Source organism: Taurulus bubalis, assembly GCF_910589615.1.
Source record: "Taurulus bubalis genome assembly, chromosome: 21".
NCBI lineage: Eukaryota > Metazoa > Chordata > Actinopteri > Perciformes > Cottidae > Taurulus > Taurulus bubalis.
The window spans coordinates 4,849,032-4,874,352 of NC_136609.1; the positions used below are offsets into that span (position 1 = coordinate 4,849,032).

At 40.5% G+C, this 25,321-nt stretch overlaps 1 protein-coding gene across 1 annotated transcript in view; it reads right to left on the reverse strand.

Moving 5' to 3' along the window:
* Positions 1–21,416, reverse strand: part of pudp (pseudouridine 5'-phosphatase) — a gene marked incomplete at its 5' end in the record, with an annotated part of 45,004 nt that extends 23,588 nt beyond the window's left edge. The window contains 3 exons of the mRNA XM_079236821.1: positions 15,708–15,937; positions 18,867–19,085; positions 21,359–21,416. Of these exons, the coding sequence (XP_079092947.1) occupies positions 15,708–15,937; positions 18,867–19,085; positions 21,359–21,416 (507 nt within the window). The remainder of the gene's footprint in view (positions 1–15,707; positions 15,938–18,866; positions 19,086–21,358) is intronic.
* Positions 21,417–25,321: the final 3,905 nt, after the last annotated feature.

The window sequence follows — 25,321 nt, forward strand, 5'->3', positions numbered from 1 at the left end:
GTTAGCAAGCTGATGCGTTAAACACACGTGACATACAAGATAAAAGGCGACTTGAATGAGCATCATGCGTGTGTGTGTGTGTGTGTGTGTGTGTGTGTGTGTGTGTGCGTGTGCGTGTGTGTGTGCATCGGCCATTAAATAAGTGACGCTGACAAATTGCACACTGCATCTTCTAAATGATCCTGATGCTCGGGGCAGCATGAGCGAGGGATGTGGAACATTTCCTCATCTCGTGTTGTGGAGAGCAGAAACGTACGGAGGTGCCATTCAGTTCCATTATGATGCGTTCAGGCTCCGTTCAGTAAAAATGAGTATTGGGCGGGCAACAAATTATAAATAAAATCGATAACATTTAGAACGTTTGATGTTTACACCGACTTCAGAGAGGTTGAAATAAGCTTGGTCGGGGATTTCTAAAAGTTACATTTTGCTCCCTTTTTTTTTTTTACTGACCCAAAATGTGATCCGTGACTCCACGTGATAAGATCCAAAATGTGAGTTTTATTATCCGTTGCACCCCTAATAAGTGTGCATGTTATGTGTGCGTGTTAGCATATGATGTGAAAGGTCACACATGCAGGCTAAAGGTTCTGAGGTCTTTCCCTGCTAAAGGCCGAATTCTGTCCGGTTGGGTTAACAGCACACAGAAAGATGTTGGGAGGAAAATGCTACACATGCCTATTATGGAATACTGACCATATTATAACCACACTGATAACTTGACGAATCAAGTAGCCACTGACCTCTATGAGGATTAAGATATTACCCACAGGCCAGGGCAGGTTGAATAACATGTCAAAAATAATCAGGGTTAGTCGGTGCTTCTAGCGTTCCCCTGAATCAAAAGTCCTTATGACAAACACACAATGATCAATGTCAACCAGTCATCACAACAGTCCAGCTTTACAGAGATCTGAATGTAAGAAGAACAGCAGCAGTATTGGCCAGAGATGGCTGCCAAGAAACGTCCACACACCCTGAGGGAAAGAACCAATACTATGAATGCTTTGCTAGCTTCCATCATTTAAATCCCAGTGTTTTTGTCAAACAAGAAGTATAATGCTGTCTATTAGATGTGGGCTTCAACTTGAAATATTGCTTTTTATACAGGAAGTATGACCTACAAGTATTTGGCCAATTTGCATCATGCTACATTAGTCACTAATCCAGGTGAGAGTTCTACTTCTGCGCATCGGAGAGGTGTTTTGGATTAAGTCAATGTCCTCATCCACAAACTCACAAGACTCAAGGAAGCCCACCCACAATTCCAACTTTTCTTCAATTTGACATTGTGTAAGAAGATCCTATTATATTCCACTGTATTTGAGCATGGATGACATCACTAGACATTATTAGTGCAGGAGAATAGAAATGTTTCTGAAGATTACCCGTACATTTCTTTGTTGCAATCGGAATGAATCAATCGAAGAAGCTATCTTCAGTTAAATCTAAGTTGTTTGGAGCCGAATAGTATGACGTTCACTTCAAAAGGCTCTTTGTGGAACCGCAGAGAAAGAAACACAGCTTGACATGTTTACTAGCTCACACGATGCATTCACAACGGAGGCAGCTATTACCGAGCGCGTTTTCATTAGGAGATAAGTTACTGCTGTGCTGAGTGTCAAGAGATTGCAATTGGCTCAAAGAAAAGCCTGTGGACTTAATAAAATGTTTTTAAAAAATCACCATCGAGCCAAGACGAGTGTCTGCAAATCTCATAGCCACCCTGCTTCCCTTTGCTTTGCTTGTGATCTGAGGAGGACCCTGCAGCAGGCTTAACCCACACATTTAGAAGTCTGTCATGATTAAGTATCCAGCGAGGAAAACACAAACCGGGGAGAGGGACAGAGCTGTGTATCTACATGCAAGTTAAGGAAGTTGTGTGCTAAACTAGATAGGAGGAATCGGAGGGCTGCAGAGTGGGCTCTGTAGTTTTAAATCAACTTGGCCATCACGGCACTTTAAACCAGCCACTGACCCATAATATTTTGCCAGAGTTTATTCCAAAAGCTTCCCATCTTGAACATTTTAGAGAGAAGATAAAGAGTGAGCCTCTCCGCCTGAAACCGGACTGTTTTTGAGCGTTCTCTCACAGCTTCACTATCACAACAGTAACCTTGGCCATGCGGCACAATCAAGCATCACAGTGGAGAAAAATGAAACAGACCAAGTGAAAAATGAATGGATGGAGGTCCGCACAAACTGCAGCTTGCAGAAGTTGTAGAAGTTCTTTTTCCTCCTATTGGATTAGAGCGTTGACTCTTTATTATGTGAATCCTTGTAAACCCCTGATAGTTTCTGAGGTGTGAAACCCAATAAAAGTATGTGGGGGAGGGGCAGGTCCTGATTCATAGTTGCCGTGTCGTTGCAGCATCATTATCTGCAAATTCAAAGCTCCCGTGGCCAAAAGGGAATTCACTGACTTCATCCCCCTTTGTGAGAATCTTTTGTTACTCGCTCTCATTTCTCAGTGAAAGCTTTCCTTAATTCACTTCTCTTCCACCAAACTATGCGGTTTGAAAAAGTGTTATGATAATGACATAGGCCAGGTCTTTACAGGTTAAACCACAAGACCTTGAATACATCAGAGAAGAATCTGTGTATAGTTGGTTGGAGTTTCCTTAGACACATTCTCTCATAAACAGAGTGTAATTCATTTGAAGTGTTGTCTGTGTTTGATGTGAACAGAAGAAGATCTGGGTAGTTGAAAGGAGAAGTGAAAAAAGAACAAAGAAGCATATCAAGAGATGCCAAGACAGGGCAGAACTGAGCTCTGTGGTTTTACATAAGTTTTTATTCAGCTGCAATTGTTTTCACTGATGATTTATTAAGGCGTGTGACATTAGTCCAGCTGGGAAGAGAAAACAGAATGAAAGACTAAAGTAAGAGAAAACAGGCATCAAATATTTCTAAGGTAGAAAAACAAAGAGCCACATAGGGACTTGGCAAGCTGGTAAAACTTTATATACTATTAGAAATTACTTCTGCTAACATGGTAAATGGATGGCCGTGCATTTGTGTAGCTCCTTTTCAGTTTTCCGACCACTCAACAGCGCTTTACACTTGATGTCATCATCCACCCGTTCATACACCAAGCTGGTCTCACCCAGCATTTAGAGCAAAGGTTATGAAAAATAATGTGCCGTAATTCCTACATATCCACAACATTATTTTGTAGGTTATCTATGAAATCATTAACGAGGAATGATAAAGACCGCTAAAGTACACACAGGGTCTACAAACAGCGATGTTCCAGCCGTTCCCCATGTAAAACAAGTCAACGTTGATGTTTGTCACGTAACTTCAGTAACGCCACTTCTATAGTTAATTAAACCCAAACAACCATCTTTTCCTCAACCGTAATAAGTGTTTGAAGATGTACTCTGAAAACCTAACCAAGTAGTTGTGTTGCCTCAACCTGAGTTTCCTGTGAAGACAGTAAGCATGTAAACAAGCGGGAATTGACAAATGCTGCTGGCTTTTGTAAGAAAATGCACTAAAAATGAATACTAACTTTTCGTAAGATATCATACAAACTGTTGTATGAGGATACGTTGCATACATACATTCATACTAAACCAAAAGCACATTCATGTCCATTCAAACCCTGATGGCATAGTTGAGTTAAGGGTCAAGTGTCTTGCCTAAGGACACGTCAACATGGATGGAGATCAAACCGTCGATATTCCGATTGGAAGATAACTTTCTCATCTTCTGATCTCCGAAGTACAGACTGAATCCAGACTGAAGCTCACACTGACATGATTGAGAACTTCCCTTTTGTCAAGAACAAAATGTGTGAACGTTGTTGACCAATCGCTGCGTCAAGTGCAAGGCATACTGAGGAACAGTACTAAATGTGTCCTCTGCTTCTTGTGAGAACCAGGATGAGACTACTGGTATCCACTGGTAATTGCCTTGGAGGTAGTGATGTATCCTTTCGTGTCGAGGCTTCGATGCGCGTGTCGAGTAATCCAGGTAGATTTTGGTGAAGTGCGTATCGAGGCTTGTGTCCATGACGCATGTGGTGACGTTCGAAGCCTCGCGAGCCGGCCGTAACACGTGACTGATTCAGAAAATGGTTCGTGGGTTTGCCGTGCGATTTGAAATATAGGAGGCAGAGAAACTCAATGGATTTCCCCCCTTCCTCTCTCTACCCAGCTTCATGTGTGCCTGTGAAAGGGTGTTTTATAAAGCAAGCAAAATAGTCTCAAAGAGCCCAGCACTGTGGAAAAGTTCTTATTTTTTTTTAAAATTGGACACATCAACATGAACTAGCGGAGCCGAGGCTCGAAACACCGATCCTCTGACTGAAAGTCGGATATTCTAACCACTGACCCACAGTCACATCACAACCCTCTCCCAATTTGTTTCGAGTTTTGATTTAGACCCCGCCAATATATCATAAAGATAGACACAATATTAATAAGTTAATAATTGATTGGCGTCACAAACATAATTTATTCAATTTAAAGCTTCACACACCAAAGCCATGGTGTCGTTATGATCACTGCCTGTTTTACATGTATTGTCCACTTGGCGCAGTAGAGCAGATGAAGCGCCATGAAGCTCCGGTACATGAGCGAACCAATTGGATGGAAAGCTTCAATGCTTCAGGAAGCTTCATCTCGCCATCACTACTTGGAGGCACAAACATGGAGGAAGCATTGGCAGCCAGTGTGATTCTGTGGGAAAGAGGTAGAGAGGAAAACTCCACTGTGTCTAGCCAGGACCACATAGGTTTTGGTAGAACTGGTGTGGCAGGGGCCTTTCAACATGCTAGCATGGGAGGTACAGACATGGAGGAACCTTTGCTTTCTCATGGTGCGTCTACACAAGAGGTGCTCCAGCCAGAGTTTTTCCCAATCGTCCGTCTTTGACACATCTGACATAGCAGATATGCTTCTTTCTCTAATAATCCAGCTGTCTACCAGTGGAGTGAAGTGAGAGGACTCTCAGACAGAAGGGACTTCACACGGCTGTCTCGAGTCGGCAAAACAACCAACATTCGCAGCAAAGGTACAGATGGAGTGTGATCTCTGTGAAGTGCAGTAACGATCAATGAGCACTTCACATTTATAGTGACTTCAACCATTAACATTTACTTAAATTTAACATTTTCACATAAAAACCTCAATTCAGAGATTTGAGAATCTATTTTGGCTGGTGTGTATTTGATGAAGGTAAGGGGTGAATCTGGTGAGCTATGTCAGTGCAGTAATGGGCCAATTTAATGTTCAGATAGAAAAGTTCATGTCCTAATCGTACCTGATTTGAATATCTGGATTATAAAGCCTGCCCCAGGTGTAATGCCTTGTATGATTAATGGCAGAGGAAGAACTAGTTATCTCTGCCTCCCTATCAGTGTGTGCATGAACCAGCTCACTTTCATGTTTCATTAATCTTATTCAGGCTGTTGAGCATATCTTGGGAAAAAATCTCCTGTCTCATCAACACTGTTACTTTGGACTTGTAAAAAATGTCCTTTTCTCTCCATGGAAAAGAGAGCAGCGCTTTTTCTTTCCCTTTTGGTCAGCTCAGACAGCAGCATCGACACCATATTACTCACCCGTGAGGCCATGGAAGTGTTCACACCGAGGCATTGCCCCTGGCATACTGATTATCACATTCAATCAAATTTGTAATATATACTTGCTTTGCTGCAGGGGACATTTTCAAAATATCATTCTAAAATTGTAATTCTTTCGATGTTGCATCACTTCAGCGTCACCCATTGGTTTTCGGACTGCAGTTTTGAAGCCTCGAGATTGGCCATTTGGCCGTCGCCATCTTGTTTTTTGCAACCAATAAACGGAAGGGACCCGCCCTAAAGAATGCATTGCTTTGTGGTCTATTTCAGCAGTCCATGGGTCCCTTGGTACCGGGCAGCACATAAAGAATGGAATTTTTTTATTTATTGATTATCAAGGTCAGAAATGTGTTTTATTTTGAAAAATGGCCGGATACATCCGCCTTTTGACACGTGTCAAGAGGTCACGTGTTACGTCCCCCCAAAAATTAAACTTAAGTCTGTTTCAGACTACAACTCTGCTGGTGTTCTGTATTAAAATCAAGGCAGAATATCCTGAGATCGCCAAAAAAGCCCTGCTTCCATTTCCAACATGCTGTCTTTGTGAAGCAGGTTTTAAGTTACGGAGTAGACGACAAAGAACACACGTTGGGTGTCCTTGTCTCCCATCACCGAGATGGAACCGGCTCGTTGCGGAGAAACAAGCTCAGGGCTTCCTCTAATTCGGCGTAATGGTGAGTTGTATTTTTATGCACTTCATATATGTTTTTATCGTATCATTTTACTACGTCATATTTATCGCCCACACCGTAAAGGCCGGTGCGCGAAAGTATTGTCTAACACGAAACCGGCTCGTGGCGCAAAAAAGGTTGTGGGCCGCTGGTCTACTCAACTCTAAATGGACGCAACTTACTAAATGAACACCATGCTTTGTTGTCACTCCTGGTGTCTCCCCTTAGCAGAAGTGTAGCCGTCTCCGGCTAACACGTTGCAAACTCTAACTATAACAACATTTGGGACAGACTGAAAAAAGACTCTGATCCGTGTTCTCGGCTTGTGCGTTTAACAGGTATTATCTGGCAGTAAGAAGAGAAGCAGTTGGTGAATAACACTAGCTAGCCAGATGGTTAAGTGTTAAGTTAAGTATCTTGCCCAAAGATACATCGACATGGACGAGTGGAGCCGGGGATCGAACCGCCAATCCTCTGATTGAAGCACGACTTTGATCTACCACTGAGCCACATGTGTGACCTGTTTGTTTTTTATGTATAATGATTACAGCCTTGCAGATAATGCAGTATTTATTATTTTTGCATACATATTAAAAACGTGATGTTTTACTTGCGTTTTTCATCTTTGTGCATTTTCCAAATTAAAATTGTGACACGTCCACATTTTTTATAAAATCCTTTCATTACAGAGTCTAGTTCTCCCTCTGTTGACTTGAATGTGTGACACTCCTTTCTGCCGGTTTCTCGTGTCTCACTGATGGGAAAAACACCAGCTTGTTTTTAGTCTCTGAGTTGAGATTAGGGCAGGAAGAGCTGACAATTGGATGCATGCTATTACCATACGGCTGCTTCTGCTGTTCACCTCCTCCTCTCCATCCCCGCCCTCTAGCTGTGCCTCTGTCTGCTCTCCTCTGCTTCCCTCCTCTGTCACGGAGCGGGAGCCAGGTAGTGACGCATCATCATTCGTTATTCCACTGAACACTGTCGATTCCCCCTCTGAGCCTCGGTTTCATATCTCATCAAGAAAAATGACAGCCCTAACCGTGGCTGGCTCCAGATTAAAAAAAAATAAAAAAAATCAGGTGTGCCGTGGAACCGGCGGACCTATATGCAGCAAAAAGCCTTTCAAATGAGAGAAGAGGAGTTAGCGAGAATATATCAATTGGATGCCTCGAATGTCCCTGTTAAATTAGGCTGTAAATATCAAAACGCGGTCTGAGGAAGCCACGATTGCTCACTTTTTGAAGGACTTCTTTGAACGCACCTTGGTTTTTATATCATCCAGAAGCTATTTGTAAAGGCAGGGTTTTATAGTTAAAATGTGATATAGGTTCGCTCTCACTTTTTAGACCTGCTGAATGATGAACTTCTGAATTATTGTATTTGGAACAAAGGCCGATTAGCAACCACATGACGCTTTACCTAAGGCTGGGTACTAAAATGTGGAACTTTAGTTTTAACTGAATTGTGTCTACAGCGCTGATTATAAACATCAGGTCAACATCATATGGTTGTTCAGATAATGCCTTTAATAATGCTATTAATGCCACACCATTTCTTATAGTCATGTTCTTTGTGGTGAAACGTTGATGAACACCGACACATTTAAGAACTTCAGCTCATTTCATTAAATGAAAACATGTTTTACAGAAAAACATGTACTCTGCAAAGTAAGATAATGTGTAATGTACTATTTTGGAATCTGGACTAAAACATGGTTGTAAAAAAAACGCATGTTCCCCAGCCTTCGAGTGATATGCCCCCGAAACCCGGTTCAAAAAGTAAACAGGTTCTAAATGAGTAATAACCTGGAGTATTGATAAGTTAACGGTTCTGCTATCGGTACTTTACAGGTTACGCATAAGACGCCCCCGTGGGCCCACAGCGGAGAGAGAGCGGTGTGTGTTGGTGCTGTTGCTGGTCCAGCGTCATTGCCAGTGTAGTGTCGTGGAAATGGTCACCTTTTCGTACTGTTACAATCGTGTCAGTGTCGTAGTGTTTACCGAGTCTGGTTGCATCCTACCTAGGGATGGGCATCGTTTGGGTTTTTTCCGATACCGGTGCTAAACCGATACCGGTGCCTAAACCGATACTTTTTTATTGCCAAGGCAATTTTTTTTCTTCAAATTGAACAATATTATTAACCGTTTAAAGTATACTATAGATATAAATAAATAAGTACATACAAAACACACTTCAAACTACAGCTTCAAACCTTTTAACTTCAAACTATAAAAATATATATTTAAAAAAAGAACAGACACCAGTCCAATCAGGTGGCCTGATGGGACCGTGTGCAACAGAACTCAGACACTGTTGGATCCTAAAACTGCTGCTTTACTGGACTACACGTCATCATTAATATCAACTGGAGAGATTTGTTCCATCAAGCCGAGGACGGACGTTCAAAAGCTCGTGCCTCCAGCGATCTCTGTGTGCGCGCACTGTGTGTGTGTGAGCGCTGGAAGCCCCGCCCCCTCGAGCCCCGCTCTGCATGCAGGCAGACAGAGAGCAGAGCAGCGAGTGCGCTCTGATCCGCGCTATTTTAATAATCGTTTTTAGCGTGCGGGTACCGCGCTACCCTTTTAGTATCTATATACCGTACAACTTTACAGAGTAGTGTAAAAAAAAAAGTATTTAAATCGGCTCAGGCACCGGAAGGAAGCACCAAAATCTGCGTTGCTTTTCGGTCCGGTAGGTACCGGACGTGTTGGAACCGGTGCCATACTGGCACCAGGTTCTCGGTACCCAACCCTAATCCTACCGCTGCCACAATTTTGAGGAAGTAGTTATTGTTCTGTTCTTTGGTTAATAAAACCACCTTTTTGTTTATTCCAGTGTTGCCTACGAGTTATTCTCCCTGAGGTAGCGCCATAGTCGTTGTTAAACAATTAAATAAATTGTGTTGAGACTGCTCATAAGTTGCTATAATATTACATACAATGTTTCCACTAACATGCAGGAGACATAAAATATCTCCACACTGGCTAAATAAATTGTTCAACAGGGCTAACTTGTGGACAAAGTACAATGCAATACAAATGTAAGTATTGTGTTTCTATAAAACAATAGAGAACATGAACAGAAATGTGTATATTTATCTTCCATGACCTTCTTGTCGCTCATAGGCCATCCTAACCATAAGAACACTACTTTACAAGCACCTCGCCATTTATGTGCTTGAGTTTTTAAGGGTCCATCAAAGTAAATGGCACTAGTAGGGCATGCCGAGGGTGTGACACGGTTAACAAGGTACTCCATGTCATTCCAGCTAGACTGCTCTGTTACCTGATGGTGTTCCAGCCCCTCTACTGTCGCTTCAGGTACATCATTTCTATCCTAGAAACTCAGTATCAGTGTTTGTTTGCGTGTACCCTTCACACAGTCATATGCCATCACACTGCCTGATGGGAATTTCTTTGTTCATTATTTGTTCCTCCATGTGGACAGTTCGAGAGCTTGTGAACACAAGCGAATAGAAAAAGAAATGTCCTGAACATTCGGTTAATATCTTTCACACGCAGACTCGGCTTTATGTCACAGCTTCGGCACAACGGAGGGGCATGTTTTTCAAGATAACATTTGAACCTACATACATAGATTTGTTCATTGTCTGAGTCAGCAAATGCATCACTGAAGTTCTACTGAGGACTAATAACTATTACAGACTACACGAGGAAAACCAGCAGTGCTGAGGTAATGTCTGCATCTCTTCCAGATGATCTGAACACATTCTACGTATAGTTTGGGACTCCCTGTAAGTCCAGGGTAGATGTGTGTAAATCCTCAAAGCATTAACCCAAGCTGGTAGCTTTGCTAAAGGACACACTCCGCCATTTACCAGGTGACGTCAGTTAAGTCCCTGATGGTTCAGGGCTTAAGCTTTAGGGGACACTTGGATTGGGCCCAGGGCTCACCACATAGTGCAGAAGTTAAATTATTGTGATGGTGTCTGTCTTGGATTATTAGGGCCCGAGCACTGACGTAGTCAGAGTCGAGGACCTATTGAAATGCTAAGTATTATTATTATTCACGACCAATGCGCAGGGAAAAGAGGTGCTTGGGATTTTATATATATACATACATACATACATACATATACACACACACACTCTAAATTAAAGCTGCTCGCAGCTGTGACTGGGCCCTCGCTTCAAGCACGTCGGGGTAAGCCGAAGGGTCGCCGGCTCATCCGTCCGAGAACCTTCACCTGCCAGGCGGCTGTTCGAGGCCGGGAGAGCCGGCGACCCGCCGGCGTCCCCGACGTGCTTGAAGCGAGGGCCCAGTCACAGCTGCGAGCAGCTTTAATTTTTTTTTTGTGCTTGCATGATTTTTTTTTATGCATATTTAATGAGCATTGTTGAAGGGAGCCTAAGATCTTCATTGCCAATGACTGCTTCTCTGTAATTGTTGTGCATACGACATTAAAGAACTTGAAACTAATGTTGAATGCAATGAGTAATGCGAGTGGGCAGCTGTTAATAAGCAACGCTTCATATGAAAGTACATACTTTTATTTTATAAAAAAAAAAAAAAAAATGTTATTCATCTTTTTGCTTAGTTAATTTGTGTTCAAGGGCAAGTTTGCCAATTCAATCATTGGGAAAGTATTTGAAGGCAACACTTAGAAAGGGACAAGAAAAGGCAATGGTCTGGTTTCAAGCACTCTGACAGAAGAAACGCTGAATAAGCCCATTTAAAAAGAAAAGACCAGCTCTGAATCCTCACAGCAACAACTGAACAACCCATTTATAATCTTGTAATGTCCATCATAGAAATTTATCTGGATGCACTCTGGATAATACTAATTCTCAGAAACGGCACGAAAGCTAATGTATAAAAGGAAAAGATAGCGTGAGGTCTTGTGGTGGGCAGCTGTGGGTTGTCATGGTTTCTTTCCTGGCATATTCAACTGAACATGGAGAAACATGTCTCCCGTAATGTGACACTGACACTGCTCAGTGTAGCGATGTGTGATGCGACAGCTACAGTCACTGGAAGCCATCGAGGCCTCTTGAGAGTTGCTTTGAGTGGTAGTGACATTGCATTGTTTACACTGCTGTTCATGATACCTAAATATCCTGAAGAGCTCTACAATGGCAAAGTTATGGGCAGGCCTATTTGTTATGATTACTGGCCCAAAAGAAGAAATGGTGACTGGACACTGCAATGCTCAATAACATTTTCAATTATTCGTCACTTGCTAAAGTCAATAACTTAGTTTGACCAAATGTACTGTCAGTAATGAATATCTTTCATTTGTTTTTAAAATGGAGTATAAAACTGAAACAGAGGATTGATAACTGCCATGACACATCATGTAAATATTGTAAAGTGTTTTCATATAAATTAAATTAGTAAGTAAGTTTGTTCAGCTGATTTATCAATTGCACACATCATCATATTACACTACTCTCGTACCCAAAACTTTGGTAAACCCATTTCGAGAACCAAAACAATTTGCCCGCAAAGGTGAGATTTGAAGAAGTTTTCAACTTTTTAACTTTTGGGCCAAATTATTTTGAGAATTAAATTAAATTTAAAACTCCCAACGTTTTTGGATATGCAAAAAAACAACGCTGGCATTTTCAAGACGTGGTTGAAGGAAGGAAAGAGGGAGGCTGTGTTCACACTGTACAACAAATCCTCCACCGCTGGAAAACCTTGAAAATACACATTTTGACGCAAAGAAGCAAAATGCACAAGCAGCATCTGCCATTCCACTTTTCCATAGTTTGACATTATAAGAGACATGTTAGGGCATGGAACCGTCAAACACAGCAGAAAATGTTGTTGTGATGAGGATGCTTCATCAGGTTGTTTTACGTTAATCGGAATATTCATTGCTGCATGGAAATGGGAAGATTTGTGGAATATACATTTACCTTAGCCATGTGAACTGTAAAGGGCAAAAAAAACACAGGTATCACGTTACATAATACTTCCCTTTAAAAAAAAGTGAATATAAGAAAATACATAAACATGGAGAATGTCTTTAGTCCAGAAGAACAACCTATGATCTAGCACATATTTAATGGTGGACACTGTATTTACATGGAGAGCATGTTATATAAAAGCTTAATGAGCAGGGCATCTATCAGTTCCCATGGCGATATTTCATGGTTATGATGAGTTGCCTCTCGGGCCGCACTTTAAACTGCAAACAAATCTAATCCCGTCCCCATCGCCGTGTGGATGTAAACCACCATTTGATTGGTAGGCTGAAGGTCAGTCGGGTAACTTCTGTGTATCTTGTGGATGTATTTGTGGTATGGCTTTTCTTTTTCGATAGTTTTTTTAAAAAGCCTCCAGGTTTTGTAAATTAGTGTCGTTGAGTATTTATTTGACTGGAACGTGCTTTACTTCTTCAGAAAGACCAGAGTATTGCAAGACAATTGAAGATTCATGCCGTTTCTTAGCTTCCAAAAACTACAGCTCCCATGACTTTGCCAGCACAGCAGCCGCTTGTAATTACATCATGTAACCGTTTCTTTCTAGTCCGTGACATTTATCCAAGCTTTAAAGTCCCTTTCCATCATTTCAGCTGTAATCTCTATGATCAGCGACAACAGCTTTGTCAACAGGTTTTCTATCTCCTGGAATAGATTTGAGATTTGGATGCTCCAGTTTCACTGCAGCTCCTTACAATTAATCTTTAAAAAAAAAATTTAAAAAAAGTCTATAAATCATGAGCGAAGGTGATAACTAGGTGACAGCGTGCATCACAAAGCATATTCCTAGAGATACTACAAAAAAGATTCTAACACAATAAAATCATATTAGCAAAGCCAAGCATATCATTGAATTACATATTCATTAGCAAGTTGTATACTGAACAATGATCACTTGCAGACTTGTTCAAATAAGCATAATACTTATATTTTGTTACACACACACACACACACACACAATCTACTTTGATGAAAATAGGTCAGACCTCCCACTGTTATTTGGTGTTTTTAAGAGATATTTGGCAGCTATTTTAGACCGACTTAACACTGCGAAAGGCTTCCAGAGAGTCTGAATATATCTTAAACAGCTGTGAACCATCCTCACTTGTGAGTGTCTGTCAGAGCAGAGAGCGGCTGACTTCAGGCCTGCATGAGTTCAAATGGAACACATTAGCTGCAAATAAAAAACAGACCTTGGCTGACGAACAGGCAGCTGAGTACAACTAGATGTTGGACTTATTGTTTGACACACTGTTGACATAGTTCAACATCTCATCTACAGGCTGCTGATCCGATCATCCATCCATGATTTTTATCCAGTCTGCAAAATACCATCGGGATCGGAGCCAGAGGAAATTAATAAATGATTTAAGTCAATTAAAAACAATGCAGATACTGAGATGCCACTGTATCAGGTAGACATCCTGCTCATCAACACCTTACTTGAGAGGTATTAATGTGGTGAGGAATAGGGCTGCATTAGAGGTGTTCATATGGTTTTGGACATCCCATTTAAAAACATCAAATAAGAAGATTTTCAATAGAACGCAGTCCAGTATAACAACACCACTAACTGTGACCTCAGTAATAAACAGAGGTGAATGAACACCTTTCACAAAAACTGGCCATTAGAAACCTCTAAAAAGGTAGAATATGTGGTAAAGCTGGTGTCTGCGATTGACTTCAATTATATAGCACAACAATATTGGACAAAACACATGTGTGTAACGTACAATAAACAGTTTCTGATTCTGAAAACCCCAAAAGTAACAAGTTAGAAAACAATTCTGTCCAATCAGGTACAAGAAAGACCGATTGTTTTCCTAAATGTTGCAGTATTATATTTATTGCTGCTGTGCTACTTGAATTGTGTATGTGAAGTGTTTTGTGTTATGTTATTTGAACTGTTGCGTTTTCTGTGGGGTTGAAGTGTTTGATCAAATGTAGTGTTTTGTAAAATATAGCTTTTTTGTGAAATGTTTTGTGTTAAAGATATTTGTGTTTCCCAAACAGCAATAAATACAACAGAATCTAATTTAGCACTGCCATACCATCATGAAATGGATTGTTGTGTCTGTTAGCCGTAAACTGCATCAACAACTTCGAGGGGTAGGTGAAAAGCTTTGAAATGGGATTGGCACAATCCGTCCATTTGATATTGCCATTGCCGACTCCTCGCTCACTACTCTTCTGTCAGTATGTTCTGCATACTGCCTTCTAAAGGCCTGCCGGGTTATTTGGATAGACTGCTCACATATTGGGAATCTAAATGGTCACTTTATTAAAACTTAATTGACATTTACGGGATGTATCCTGCAAAACAGATGCAGCTCTCACATCTCTGAAAACAATTTATTGGTAAATGAACTGTACTTTTAGAGCACTTTTCAAGTCTTCCGACCACTCAAAGCGCTTCAACACTACATGTAATCATTCACCCATTCACACCCAATCACAAACTGATGAGGTCAGGACCGTAAATAACCATTCATACCCTTTCATACACAGCTTGCGGGAGATATTTCGACATGTAGCGGAGCTGGGGATCGAACCGCCGATCCTCTGATTGAAGGATCTACCACGAAGCCACAGTTTTTGAATAAACTGACTACATATTGGGAATTTAAATGGTTACTTTCTCACATGAAAACCAAATTAAGTGACACAATACCAGCGTAAACAGTTTGCTCAGTAAACTAAATGCCTGAATAAACACTTCAAGTCGCGGTTACGCCTGTGAACTGGAGCTGCCCAGAGTCGGTGAAGACATCTACGTACATTATTAAGACAGAAAATCTGCTGTTTGAGACGTGCGAGTGAGAAAACACATCCGATCCACTGGCAGACAGGGTGTTCGACAAGTGTGCACATTTCTCATACACACACACACACACACACACACTCCTTGTGAGTCATATCTGGTCTGTGATGCTTTTACAGTATGAAGGGTACAAGTTGCCAGAGAGACCACAGATCCAATAAAAAGTCAAATATTCCCTCACTGCTCTGTGGGTGGCAGTTTGTATTTCTCTGCTACAATCAACACTCTAGGTGGCAAAGAACAAACAGCGGTGTCTGAACAAGGGCAAATGGGACACTATTTTCTGATGCAGTCACATTCCATTATGCACACTGATCAAAAACGCGTTGCACTGCTAGTAAGAGCCTGAGGCTAACATTCAAACACACTAAGCTGGAATGATTTGGTTATCAGCCACAAACCACTAACGACAATGTGTTGTAAAACTTGATGCAATCACACTTTCCTAAAAGATTTCAAGCTGAATTATCTTCACCTCACTTTGAACTGTCTCGACCAAATCTGCATCTAGATACCTCCAGTCAGTGTTCCACTGACTCTAAACGCATTTTACTGCATTTAAATATCACTACGCTTCAAAGAACACTGGCAAAGTGGATTTAACAAGCAGAGCCTATTTGTAGAGAAACAAACAAGACTTGAAATGAGGTAGATGTGTAACCTGGAGAACGTACCTTCTCTGGAGAAGCCGGAGGGTTGAATCTGCTGGCACAGACCAGGAAGGAGTCGGGTTGAGGTTTGCTGTTCTTCACCTCGGGATCGTCGCCCACAACAATGTGGTCGAAACGGCCGAAGAAGTCTCTGTGTTGGCTCGTCTTCAACTTGAACGTGGCGCCGGCGGAGCTGGTGGCCACTGCGATGGGGATATTGTGCTTCTGGAGATGGAGCACCAGTTTCTCCACACCTAGTGGTTCACAAGTTGCAAGATGAGACTCAAGGTTAGACCAACATGACAACACGAGGCGAAGAATCCATGTTCAGAGCCATTCCATACCAACTCACCAAGAGGTCATTTCATGGATTGCCTTTAAATTGTAAATTATCTGAAAACTAAAATTTACGTGACCTTACAAAATTAAGGCCTAGGATCTAGGTTAGGGTTGGAGGGGGAGCGTTTTTAGATTGGTACCCAAACGCCCACAGCCGGGGTAAGCAGTGTGTGGGGGCCCTGCGTCCCGATTCGCGAGATCGCGGTCACGACGTACCTAAACCCACCCCTAGATGGGGCCAGAGAGTCGCCGTAAAAGCATCCTCGTCCATTAATCCTAAAAGCTCTCCTCCAATTGCTTAATTTACACTGGATCATCCGAATGATCATTAGCATATAGTATACATATAGTAATCAATTAAGTTAATACATATGTATACATTTACCTGAAGAAATAATGAATATCTCCACTAGTTCAATCAAAGTTTTGATTCTTTGTAGTAGTAATAGTTACATGACATTTAGTCCTGAATAAAAAAATTAATTGTTCCATAAATCAAGCTTCAGAGCTGAAAAAAAAAAAAAAAAAAAGTATTAATTCATTGCATATATAAAAACAATTGAATTATAAAAAAAAAAAAAAAATCAAGTTAGTTAGTTTTGCAAATCAGTATGGACAAAGCCAGAGAAGCATTACATATTTAATCACTTTGAACTGCTTAAGTTAGTTATTATTGTACTAAAATATATATATATATATATATATATATATATATATATATATATATATATATATATATATATATATATATATATATATATATATTTATTTTTTTTTTTCTAGGTAGGTTGCAATCCATTTTGCAATTATTCGCCCCAAACCTGTTTCAGCTAGGATTAAGTCAGGTTATTGTTTTCTAATGCTACTAGTTGATGAAATCAGAAATTCGAGGAGAAAAGTTTAAAATAGCAAAACAATATGCGTTTTGAGCTAAGAGTAATATGTTGTCCCGACACGGCGAACAAGATTCAATTCAGTTTATTTTGTATAGCTGAAAATCACATCGAAAAAAACTTTCACAGGGAGAAAAAAGGAATAGACCTCGAGAGAGAAACAGAGGATGATTCCTCTCCCCGGATGGACAGAAGTGCAATCAATAGATGTCATCATTCTGTACATATGACATCTAGTATGCAACACACCACGCCGTTACAAATTGTAACTTGCAAATTTCCTGAACCCAATGAAAATCAGGATCCACAGAGATAGAAAACCTTGAAGTTCATTTAGTACAAATATCTACCAATGAAATAAACCACTGAACATAATACAGCCAGTATGAAACATTAGCTATTTTCAAAAGATTGTTAAATTCAAATTGAATAATGAAACATCTTTAAATTGTGAATATATATGCAATGAATATAAACATGTTGCATGGAAATTTAAATAATATTTTTGGGGGAAATATTAGTCAAAAAAATAAAAATAAAAAGATCAAACTCATCTGAAGCTATTTTTTAGAGATCTTTGGCACTTCATTTTCATGCATGACTAAATAACTTCTAGATGTGATAGAAATATGAATACGATAGAGCGTCCAAATTTGATTGAAAGAAATTGAAAACTAGTTTTTGAAAACAAAAGGTTACTTGTTTGTTCTAATTATTATTATTTATTTGATTACTGTAAAACATTCAGCAAAAAATATTTACATGAATAAGCAATTGGTGAGAGGTGACACAAACTTCCAATATAAAAAAAATAGGATTTGGTTCCATGAATTTAATATTTGTTTTCACATCATGTGACACAAACAATTCCTCACAGGAACTGCGAGGTCTTGGTGAGTTTGTGAAGATTTCATTATTTTATTTTGAATCCAATGGAACCAGAGAGCAGAGCAGTGGGAGAATGTTTATCTCCAGCTTCAAGGACGACGACGATAAAAATGTAATAAAAAAAAATAAAAAAAACTCACTCCTTTCACTTTTCTGTTAGGTAAGAGAACATGAACAGCTCTCTTACCCAGCAAGCATTGCTGTTCTATATCGCAGCTGCACCACAATTCTTAATACAATTTAGTCCACATATCAAGACTAAACATGTTACAACGGGTCGACAGGGCCGTCCCATTCCAAAGGCAGCCATGAAAGGTGCTCTTCAGCTTAAATGTGTTCAGTAACTAAGTAGACCGAGACAAAGCCACTGCAAGGTGAGCGTACTGAAAGCCAGGCCATAACTCTACTGCTGTGTGAGCGCGAGACTAAGTTCTATTAGTTTCTCTTCAGAACTTTCTGCCATTATTACCGACATGTATACGACGTCTCAACATCAACACGACAATACCTATATTAGCGCTTACTTCTTCCAACATAGTGCAACATCACATTTGAAAATCCTGTGCAATGTTACATACACACATATATATATACACACACATACATACACACACACATATATATATAAATAAATCAATCACTCAATTTGACTCAATGTCCCTTTTTCTATTTTAGTTTCCGTACAACACTGGGGTCAGTATTAATATGTACACACATTGTGTGCACCCGAGTTAACATAAAGTATTTCCAGGCCTGGAAAAAAACATTTTAAAATTCCATGACTTTTCAAGGTTTTCCATGACCGTAAGAACCCTGAGTGTACAATGACAATAAATGAGACCTTGAGCCCGGGACCCCAAGCAGGCCTTCTGAATACCAGGTCAAAACACTGAAGTAACATTGCATACAATAGCAGCACTAGTAGGAATACAAATTACAAGAGCTCATCCGGCCACTATTGAGCGTAAAAACAAATCAACAGCGTTTCCCTGTTGTGTATTTCAGTATTATTTGGAGAGTCCTATAATATGTCACCGAGGTGTATATGTTGAATGAGGCATACCGGGCAGGAGTTTGGCAGAGGGGAAGATCCGGTCCTGTATCAGTCTGGTTTCAGTGAGGAGTTCCTCGGCTGTCAAGGGGAGCTCCAGAGCGTCCCGGATCATTTGTGCACCGTCCAGAGCCCTCTTCCCCATCACCGACGCCTTCAGGTCCCAGGTGTACTGCTTTCCGAAGCGGTCACAGACTTCCGTGAAGGACACAGTGTACAGTCGCTCTGTGTCTGAAATGAGAAAATACAAAACAATTACCTTTTCAATCACGTGTCATTTAAGATTGCAGGTGAATAACAGTTGGGACACTGTTCATTTTCTAAAATAGATACAAATTAATTGTGCCAGACACTATAAGAGTTGGCTGTGTCCTCAAACTGCAGCCTATTTAAAGGAAACACATAGAGTCTCTTAAAAGGTTATTTCCTACTAAGACGTCAAACATTAACGTCCCCCTGTCAACTGTAGAAGTTTACAGGGGACGTAACACTTGTTGTTCCACATAAAGATATATTATATAATAGCCGAATTTCCCCGTAGTTCATTTAAAAAGGCACATTTAGTCATAATGTCCGATGTGATTCTTTGTTTTTGGCCGTGTGCAAAGAAATCATGAACTTCATGCTTTTTTCTATGCAGTTCGGCATGGCAGCGGGGCACCATTACGGACTCAAGCGAATATCTGCGTCTACAGAGCTTCAGCGGAGGTGCACCTCCTCGTGTAAAATGAGAAACACCATAAGACATAAACACACGTAGCACGTTTCAACACCTAATAATAGTCCATCCATATCGAAAATGACATGGCTCACGGGCTTGTAGGCGCTCCCAGAAGCAGACATGTTTGACTCGTGAGCTTAGTTCCGCGTTGCTTTCTAGCCGTCCCAGCGCAGTGGTCTCTGGGAAATGTAGTTCTGACTGAATTCCAGCGTCCAATCTATTTTTTCCAGGTCAAAATCCATTCCGGAGGATTTATACCAGTTTGCTTTGCAAACTCCACAATGTAACATCGCAAGCCAAATGCCTTCATGAAGATTTTAATCTCCATTTGAAAAATCAACGTGGATATATTTAAGCCTTGATTATACAGTCAGGGACAAGAGAATAAAACATTTGGCTCTTTTATACTCAGGGCAGTTCACAAACATGAAACACATGATCAGTGCCACCTTGAACAGACAGATATTTTATTCCATCTGGCTGAACTAGCGACACTGGATCTTAAATCTCCCATGATTGCATATTTTTGTTTGACTCTTCTCCTTAAAAGTCAATCCTTTCATTCCATACATTCATAGTCTTCATAGTCACGGATTTAGTTGCACTAACCGTGACCAATTAACTGGTTTGCAAGACATACAAGTTCTCAGGACAGGTCTATAAATTATGCTCTTCTACATGCGGAATAAATGTTTTTTCTAAAAATAATATTCAGTGTACATCTTCATTCTGTGTGTCACAGAGATGGGCCACTGCAAATTACAGACAAAGGCTGTTCACTGCATTGTTAGTAGCAGTGACATATTTTTCTGAATAATTGGAAGCTCCAAGTAAACAGAGTTTGTCTTGTTAGTGTGAAATGTCAGGGGGAATGAGAGAACCCTGTAACCTGAATAATCTAATGAGTTTATGGATTCCAGGTCTAATTGGGGGACGGGGAGCTAAATTAGGGAATTGCCCAGACTGAGCATGGAACACTGAGTGGGATCACGAACCATATGTCTTACTCAGGAAATGTACCATTTGCTCATGAAACATTGTTTTCTGTAAATATTATACAACAACAAAAATAGACTATTATTATTTAGTTCCAGAATGATCATGAGTGCAGACGAATGATGGTTCTTCCAATCCCACAAATCAGCACAACAAAAAGATGACATTCTTGAAGAAGTAGCAGGATATTGCTCTGAAGCTAGCCCGGAGCGACTCTTTGCCGTCTGACTGAAACAGCGTGTCTGTAGATATAAATAGTGGAGCGGTAAAAATCACAGCCAGAAACACGGTTAGTTTTCACATCTCCCTCTGGAGTACTGCAGAGACACTGCTACAATTAGACTGTGAGATGTTCACATCCAAAACCTTTTGTTTGCTGTCTAATTAAACTGAGATCTGGATATGAACATTGTTCTTTTTCATATTTCCTGTCTAGCTTTGTTCACAATGATGCGATACTATGTATTCTGTACGAGACTCTGCAAAACATTATTTACTGGACCCTTGCAAACTCTGTGTTCCTCCCACTCTGTGAGGTACAGAGGTTTTCAGTGTTAAAATACCGTCTACGACCAAGATTTTGTTAAAATACTGCAGGTGATTGGGGATTGGTTAAAGGCCAGTGGACCTTGAGACGATTACTGCCAAAGACATCTTTTGATCACCCAGTCAGACCAGCCGGACCAAAGCTAACCCAGCTAGAACTTAAGGCTTTTTCACCAGCCAACCCCTGGCTAATGTCTGGTTGCAGAAAAATAAGATGGATGAAATAAAACTTCATGCTAACCCAGCAACGGGAGGCCAATGACTGCAGTGCCCACATCTTCACAGAGACCCGGCGCCATCATGGCGTCCCAGATCAAGCTGCAGGTCAGAGTGCTCAAACAGTCAAAGTAATGGAATATTTTTCCTTATGGCTGGCAGGTTTAACCCCAGAAGCTTGTGACAGTGCTAATCACTGCACGACAGTACTGTGCCAGTTGGAGCAGAGGATGTAAATTACATCAACACCGACAAAACGAGAGCTTCATGAGAGGCCAGAGACTGCTTACTAATTTGTATCTGTATGTGTGTACGCAGCCTCAAACACAACATTTACCATGTTGATTTTTTAAATGTTAAGATGTGGGTCATAATATTAGAGAATTGGTTTGTTGATGCCGTTTACATTCCCCGGTGCACATTTTTACAATCCCCTACAATAATGCGCCACTGCTTTTGTTTTGTCACGTTTTTCCTGTGGAGCCAATGGGCTACAACTGCATTTCATTGTGCGATCCTGTGCTTCAAAATGCCAATAAATGATCCTTGGATTCTTCTCCAACTCAGTTATAAAAATTCAGGGAAACAAGGACTAATGCAAAACATAGTATATTGGGGCGGCTACACAAGCGTCCTACAGCTTTCCTAATGAACTTGATTTTTACAAGGGTCATTTTTTCACTTTTTAAGACTACAGAGTTCACACTTGGATTGTTGAGAGTTTGAACCTCACAAGGTAAACCTGAAACTCTCCAGAGCAGGGGGATGAAAGAGCATCAGCTCAGTAAATAGTTTGTACCGTTTTTTTACAGTGTGTTTTGGGACTGTTATATATTGTTTTTTACAATGTATTTTTGGACTGTTTTACAGTTAGTTTTTTTACTGTTATGATCAAAATTAAATCTGGATTCAACATTTGTGTTTTTTTCCTTTTGGTTTGGTACACGAGAAATTTCAAACGTCACAGATGGTGCCAAAATGGGTCCAAATTCCCATTTTGGAAACCTCACCTAAACTCTGTACTAAACGCTACATTTGTTCTGTGTCACTTCATCAAAGTCAAACTTTGCAGAGAGAATGTTCACATATTGTGCAATAATTTGGGAGAGGCTTAGACCTTACTTCTGCCCCAGTCCAAAGAAGTGTCAGGCCTGGTCTAAAAGGAGGACCCAGATGCAGGGGATATTCGTACCGGCGCACTTTATTGTTTCCTTTGATCCAAAAACAACTCTCACTAATCCGTCAAACATAAAGAGCTCCCGAAGGAGGGAAGAAAAACAGGGAAAAAAAAAAAAAAAAACTTACGCACAAAAACTTTCGGGAAAAATCTAACTACGACTGTGGACGCGGGCTTTGGTGCATGGACAAAGAAAAACACTTTGGCACAGGACAGAGGGAAGACGCAGACTATAAGCACATGAGGGTAATGGGGAACAGGTGGAACCACTCAGGGATCAGGGGAGACAATCAGACCAGTGACACATGAGGAAGGGCAAGTGACCTGAAACGAGAGTAGAGTCAGGCTTCAAAATAAAACAGGAAGTTACGAGACAAAAACCCAAGACAAGACAGCCCTCACCGTGGTGTGACAAGAAGTAATCATCCTGAAAGTGCTTCTTTTTTTTTTTGGCAAACCTGAAACTTTTTCATTTTTGCTGTGTACCTTCATTTACTCTGAACCAGCAACATATATACTGATATTTACAAATCTGAACAAAATCTCACATGTGTTGCCTTTTATTATAACACCCAAATTATTCAAATAGCTCTAGTGGTTGCACAGATCCACCCTTTTTAGTTTGGGTATGACCTTTGAGGAAAGGGCCTAAAAAATAGCTTGGGGTGTAAAAGGTTACTGTGTGTAACATTAAGAGGGATTCATCTGCAGAAACAAACTATATTATTCATATCCATGTTTTAATCCGTGTATAAACTGAAACTAAGAATCGTAGCGTTTTCACTAGCTTGGAAAAAGCCATTTCTACATTTCATAATGCAGCCAAGAACGGACAAACTTTACTCTGGCTCTTTTGCATTTTACGTTATCTGAAGGAAGGGTTGAGTCAGAAACCCTTTAACTCTTCCTCCGCGAGGACAGAGTGTGACGCTCTCCAAGTTTCTAATAGTCATAGCTTCACGATAATACATCGCAGAAATTTAATTTTACGTCTAGCTGACAGAGGAGAAGTAAGGAGTGACATGAAAAGAAAACCTTGAAGTACATGTACTTAAGTAAATGTACTAAGTTGCATTCCGCAACTGTCCAACACTAACTGAGAAGATAGACTTCACATGTAGACTGGATGGGCAAACTTCAATGAGCCATCCTTCGAAAGGAAAACAGCAATTCCACTGCATGCCTCAATGCAGTCGGACTCTTTGATTTGATACTGCTATGTACAGCCCAACATGGGTTATTTAGGGAATAAAATTGTATGGGTAAAACAATATTAGCCATCAACATCAGCCCTCCAAAGCCTTTATTGGTAAAACGTTACTAATTATATCCATTCATAAAGCTCCTGTCATTACTGTTCTCAGTTAGAATGTAGATGGACTCGACCAGCAGATGTGCTCGGTAAATTAATTCACTTTCATTTTGTACAGAGGGATCAATAACAGCATTCTGAGTTATTACTACACTAGCTGAGGACCTAATTGATAAATCCAGTCTTCTTACAGTATGACAAACAGCCAAGGATGATCATCATTTAAAGTCGACACTGACATCCACAGACGATAGTCATTTGTAATTCTCCTCCACTTTATCCTTTGATTACTAACCGTGACACTGCCACAGGAGGGATGGGCTCTAAAGCAATCAACACACACATACACTGCTATTTACATTGTGATGATAAGCTCGTTAACTCTATGTGGCTGATTGCCATCACCCTCAGCTGTAATTCCCAAGCTAACCATTTGTCCTGGGTGAGATATCAGCAATCACCATTTTAAATGAGGGAAGGTGATATGAAATGCTAATTCAGCAACTAGGATCAATACTGTTCACCCTGAGGACTGAAGTCAAGCAGAGTAGTACAGCCTGCTGTCCTTGAGCCCCCAGCGAAAGACATGACATTTCACTACAAAACAGAGAGAATGCCATTACATCTGGCTGAACAGAGTTTTTTTGATTGCCTTGCAGGTTCCATTAAAACTGTATCCCAGAGACCTTGAAGCGACAGTTCACCCCCAAATGAAAAATAGATGTTTTCCCTCTTATCTTTAGTGCCATTTAACAAGGTATGTGGATTATCTTGAGTAACCGGGTCATGATTTCTGAAAAGAGACATTGCAGTTGGGTTTTCTGCGCTTTGAGCACCACAAACAGAGTGCTTTATGTTGGAGAGAAGGCGGAAAAGTATGTGACATAAACACTGGCTCTATTCCATTTAGGTGTTCCAGTTTTAGCACCCAGGTATTGAACATGGCAGTTTTTTCTTTCTTCTAAAATGTGAAAAAAAAATTGACTTGTAGAGCTTTTTTAGTCTTCTGACCACTCAAAGCGCTTTTACACTACTTTTCATCATTCACTCATTCACACCCATTTAAACACCGATGGCATGTCTACCATGCAAGATGCCACCTGCCCATCAGAACCTATCTAAGCATTCACACCAACATTCGCACACCGTAGGCACAGCCGTCGGGAGCCTTTTCCTCTGATTGGTGGACAACATGCTATGAATGTCATCTAAACTTTGGTTTTGTCTCTGTATTTTTCACAGTGATTTGATCAGTGCTGTTGCATGCTGTCAACATGGTCTGTATGTTGCACACACTTTTCGCCTCATGAACAACCTATTTATAAACTGCTAAAACACATTTTGAAGCTGAGGATGTGATGTTATTTTTCTGTCTTGGACCAAATTACTCAGAGGGAGGGTGTACGCACTTGAGACTGAAGTGTTTATGAAGTGGCTCTCCCTCACTAATGATAATGGTAATTTGGAAGCATCTCCATTTTCAATTAGAAGGTTGATTA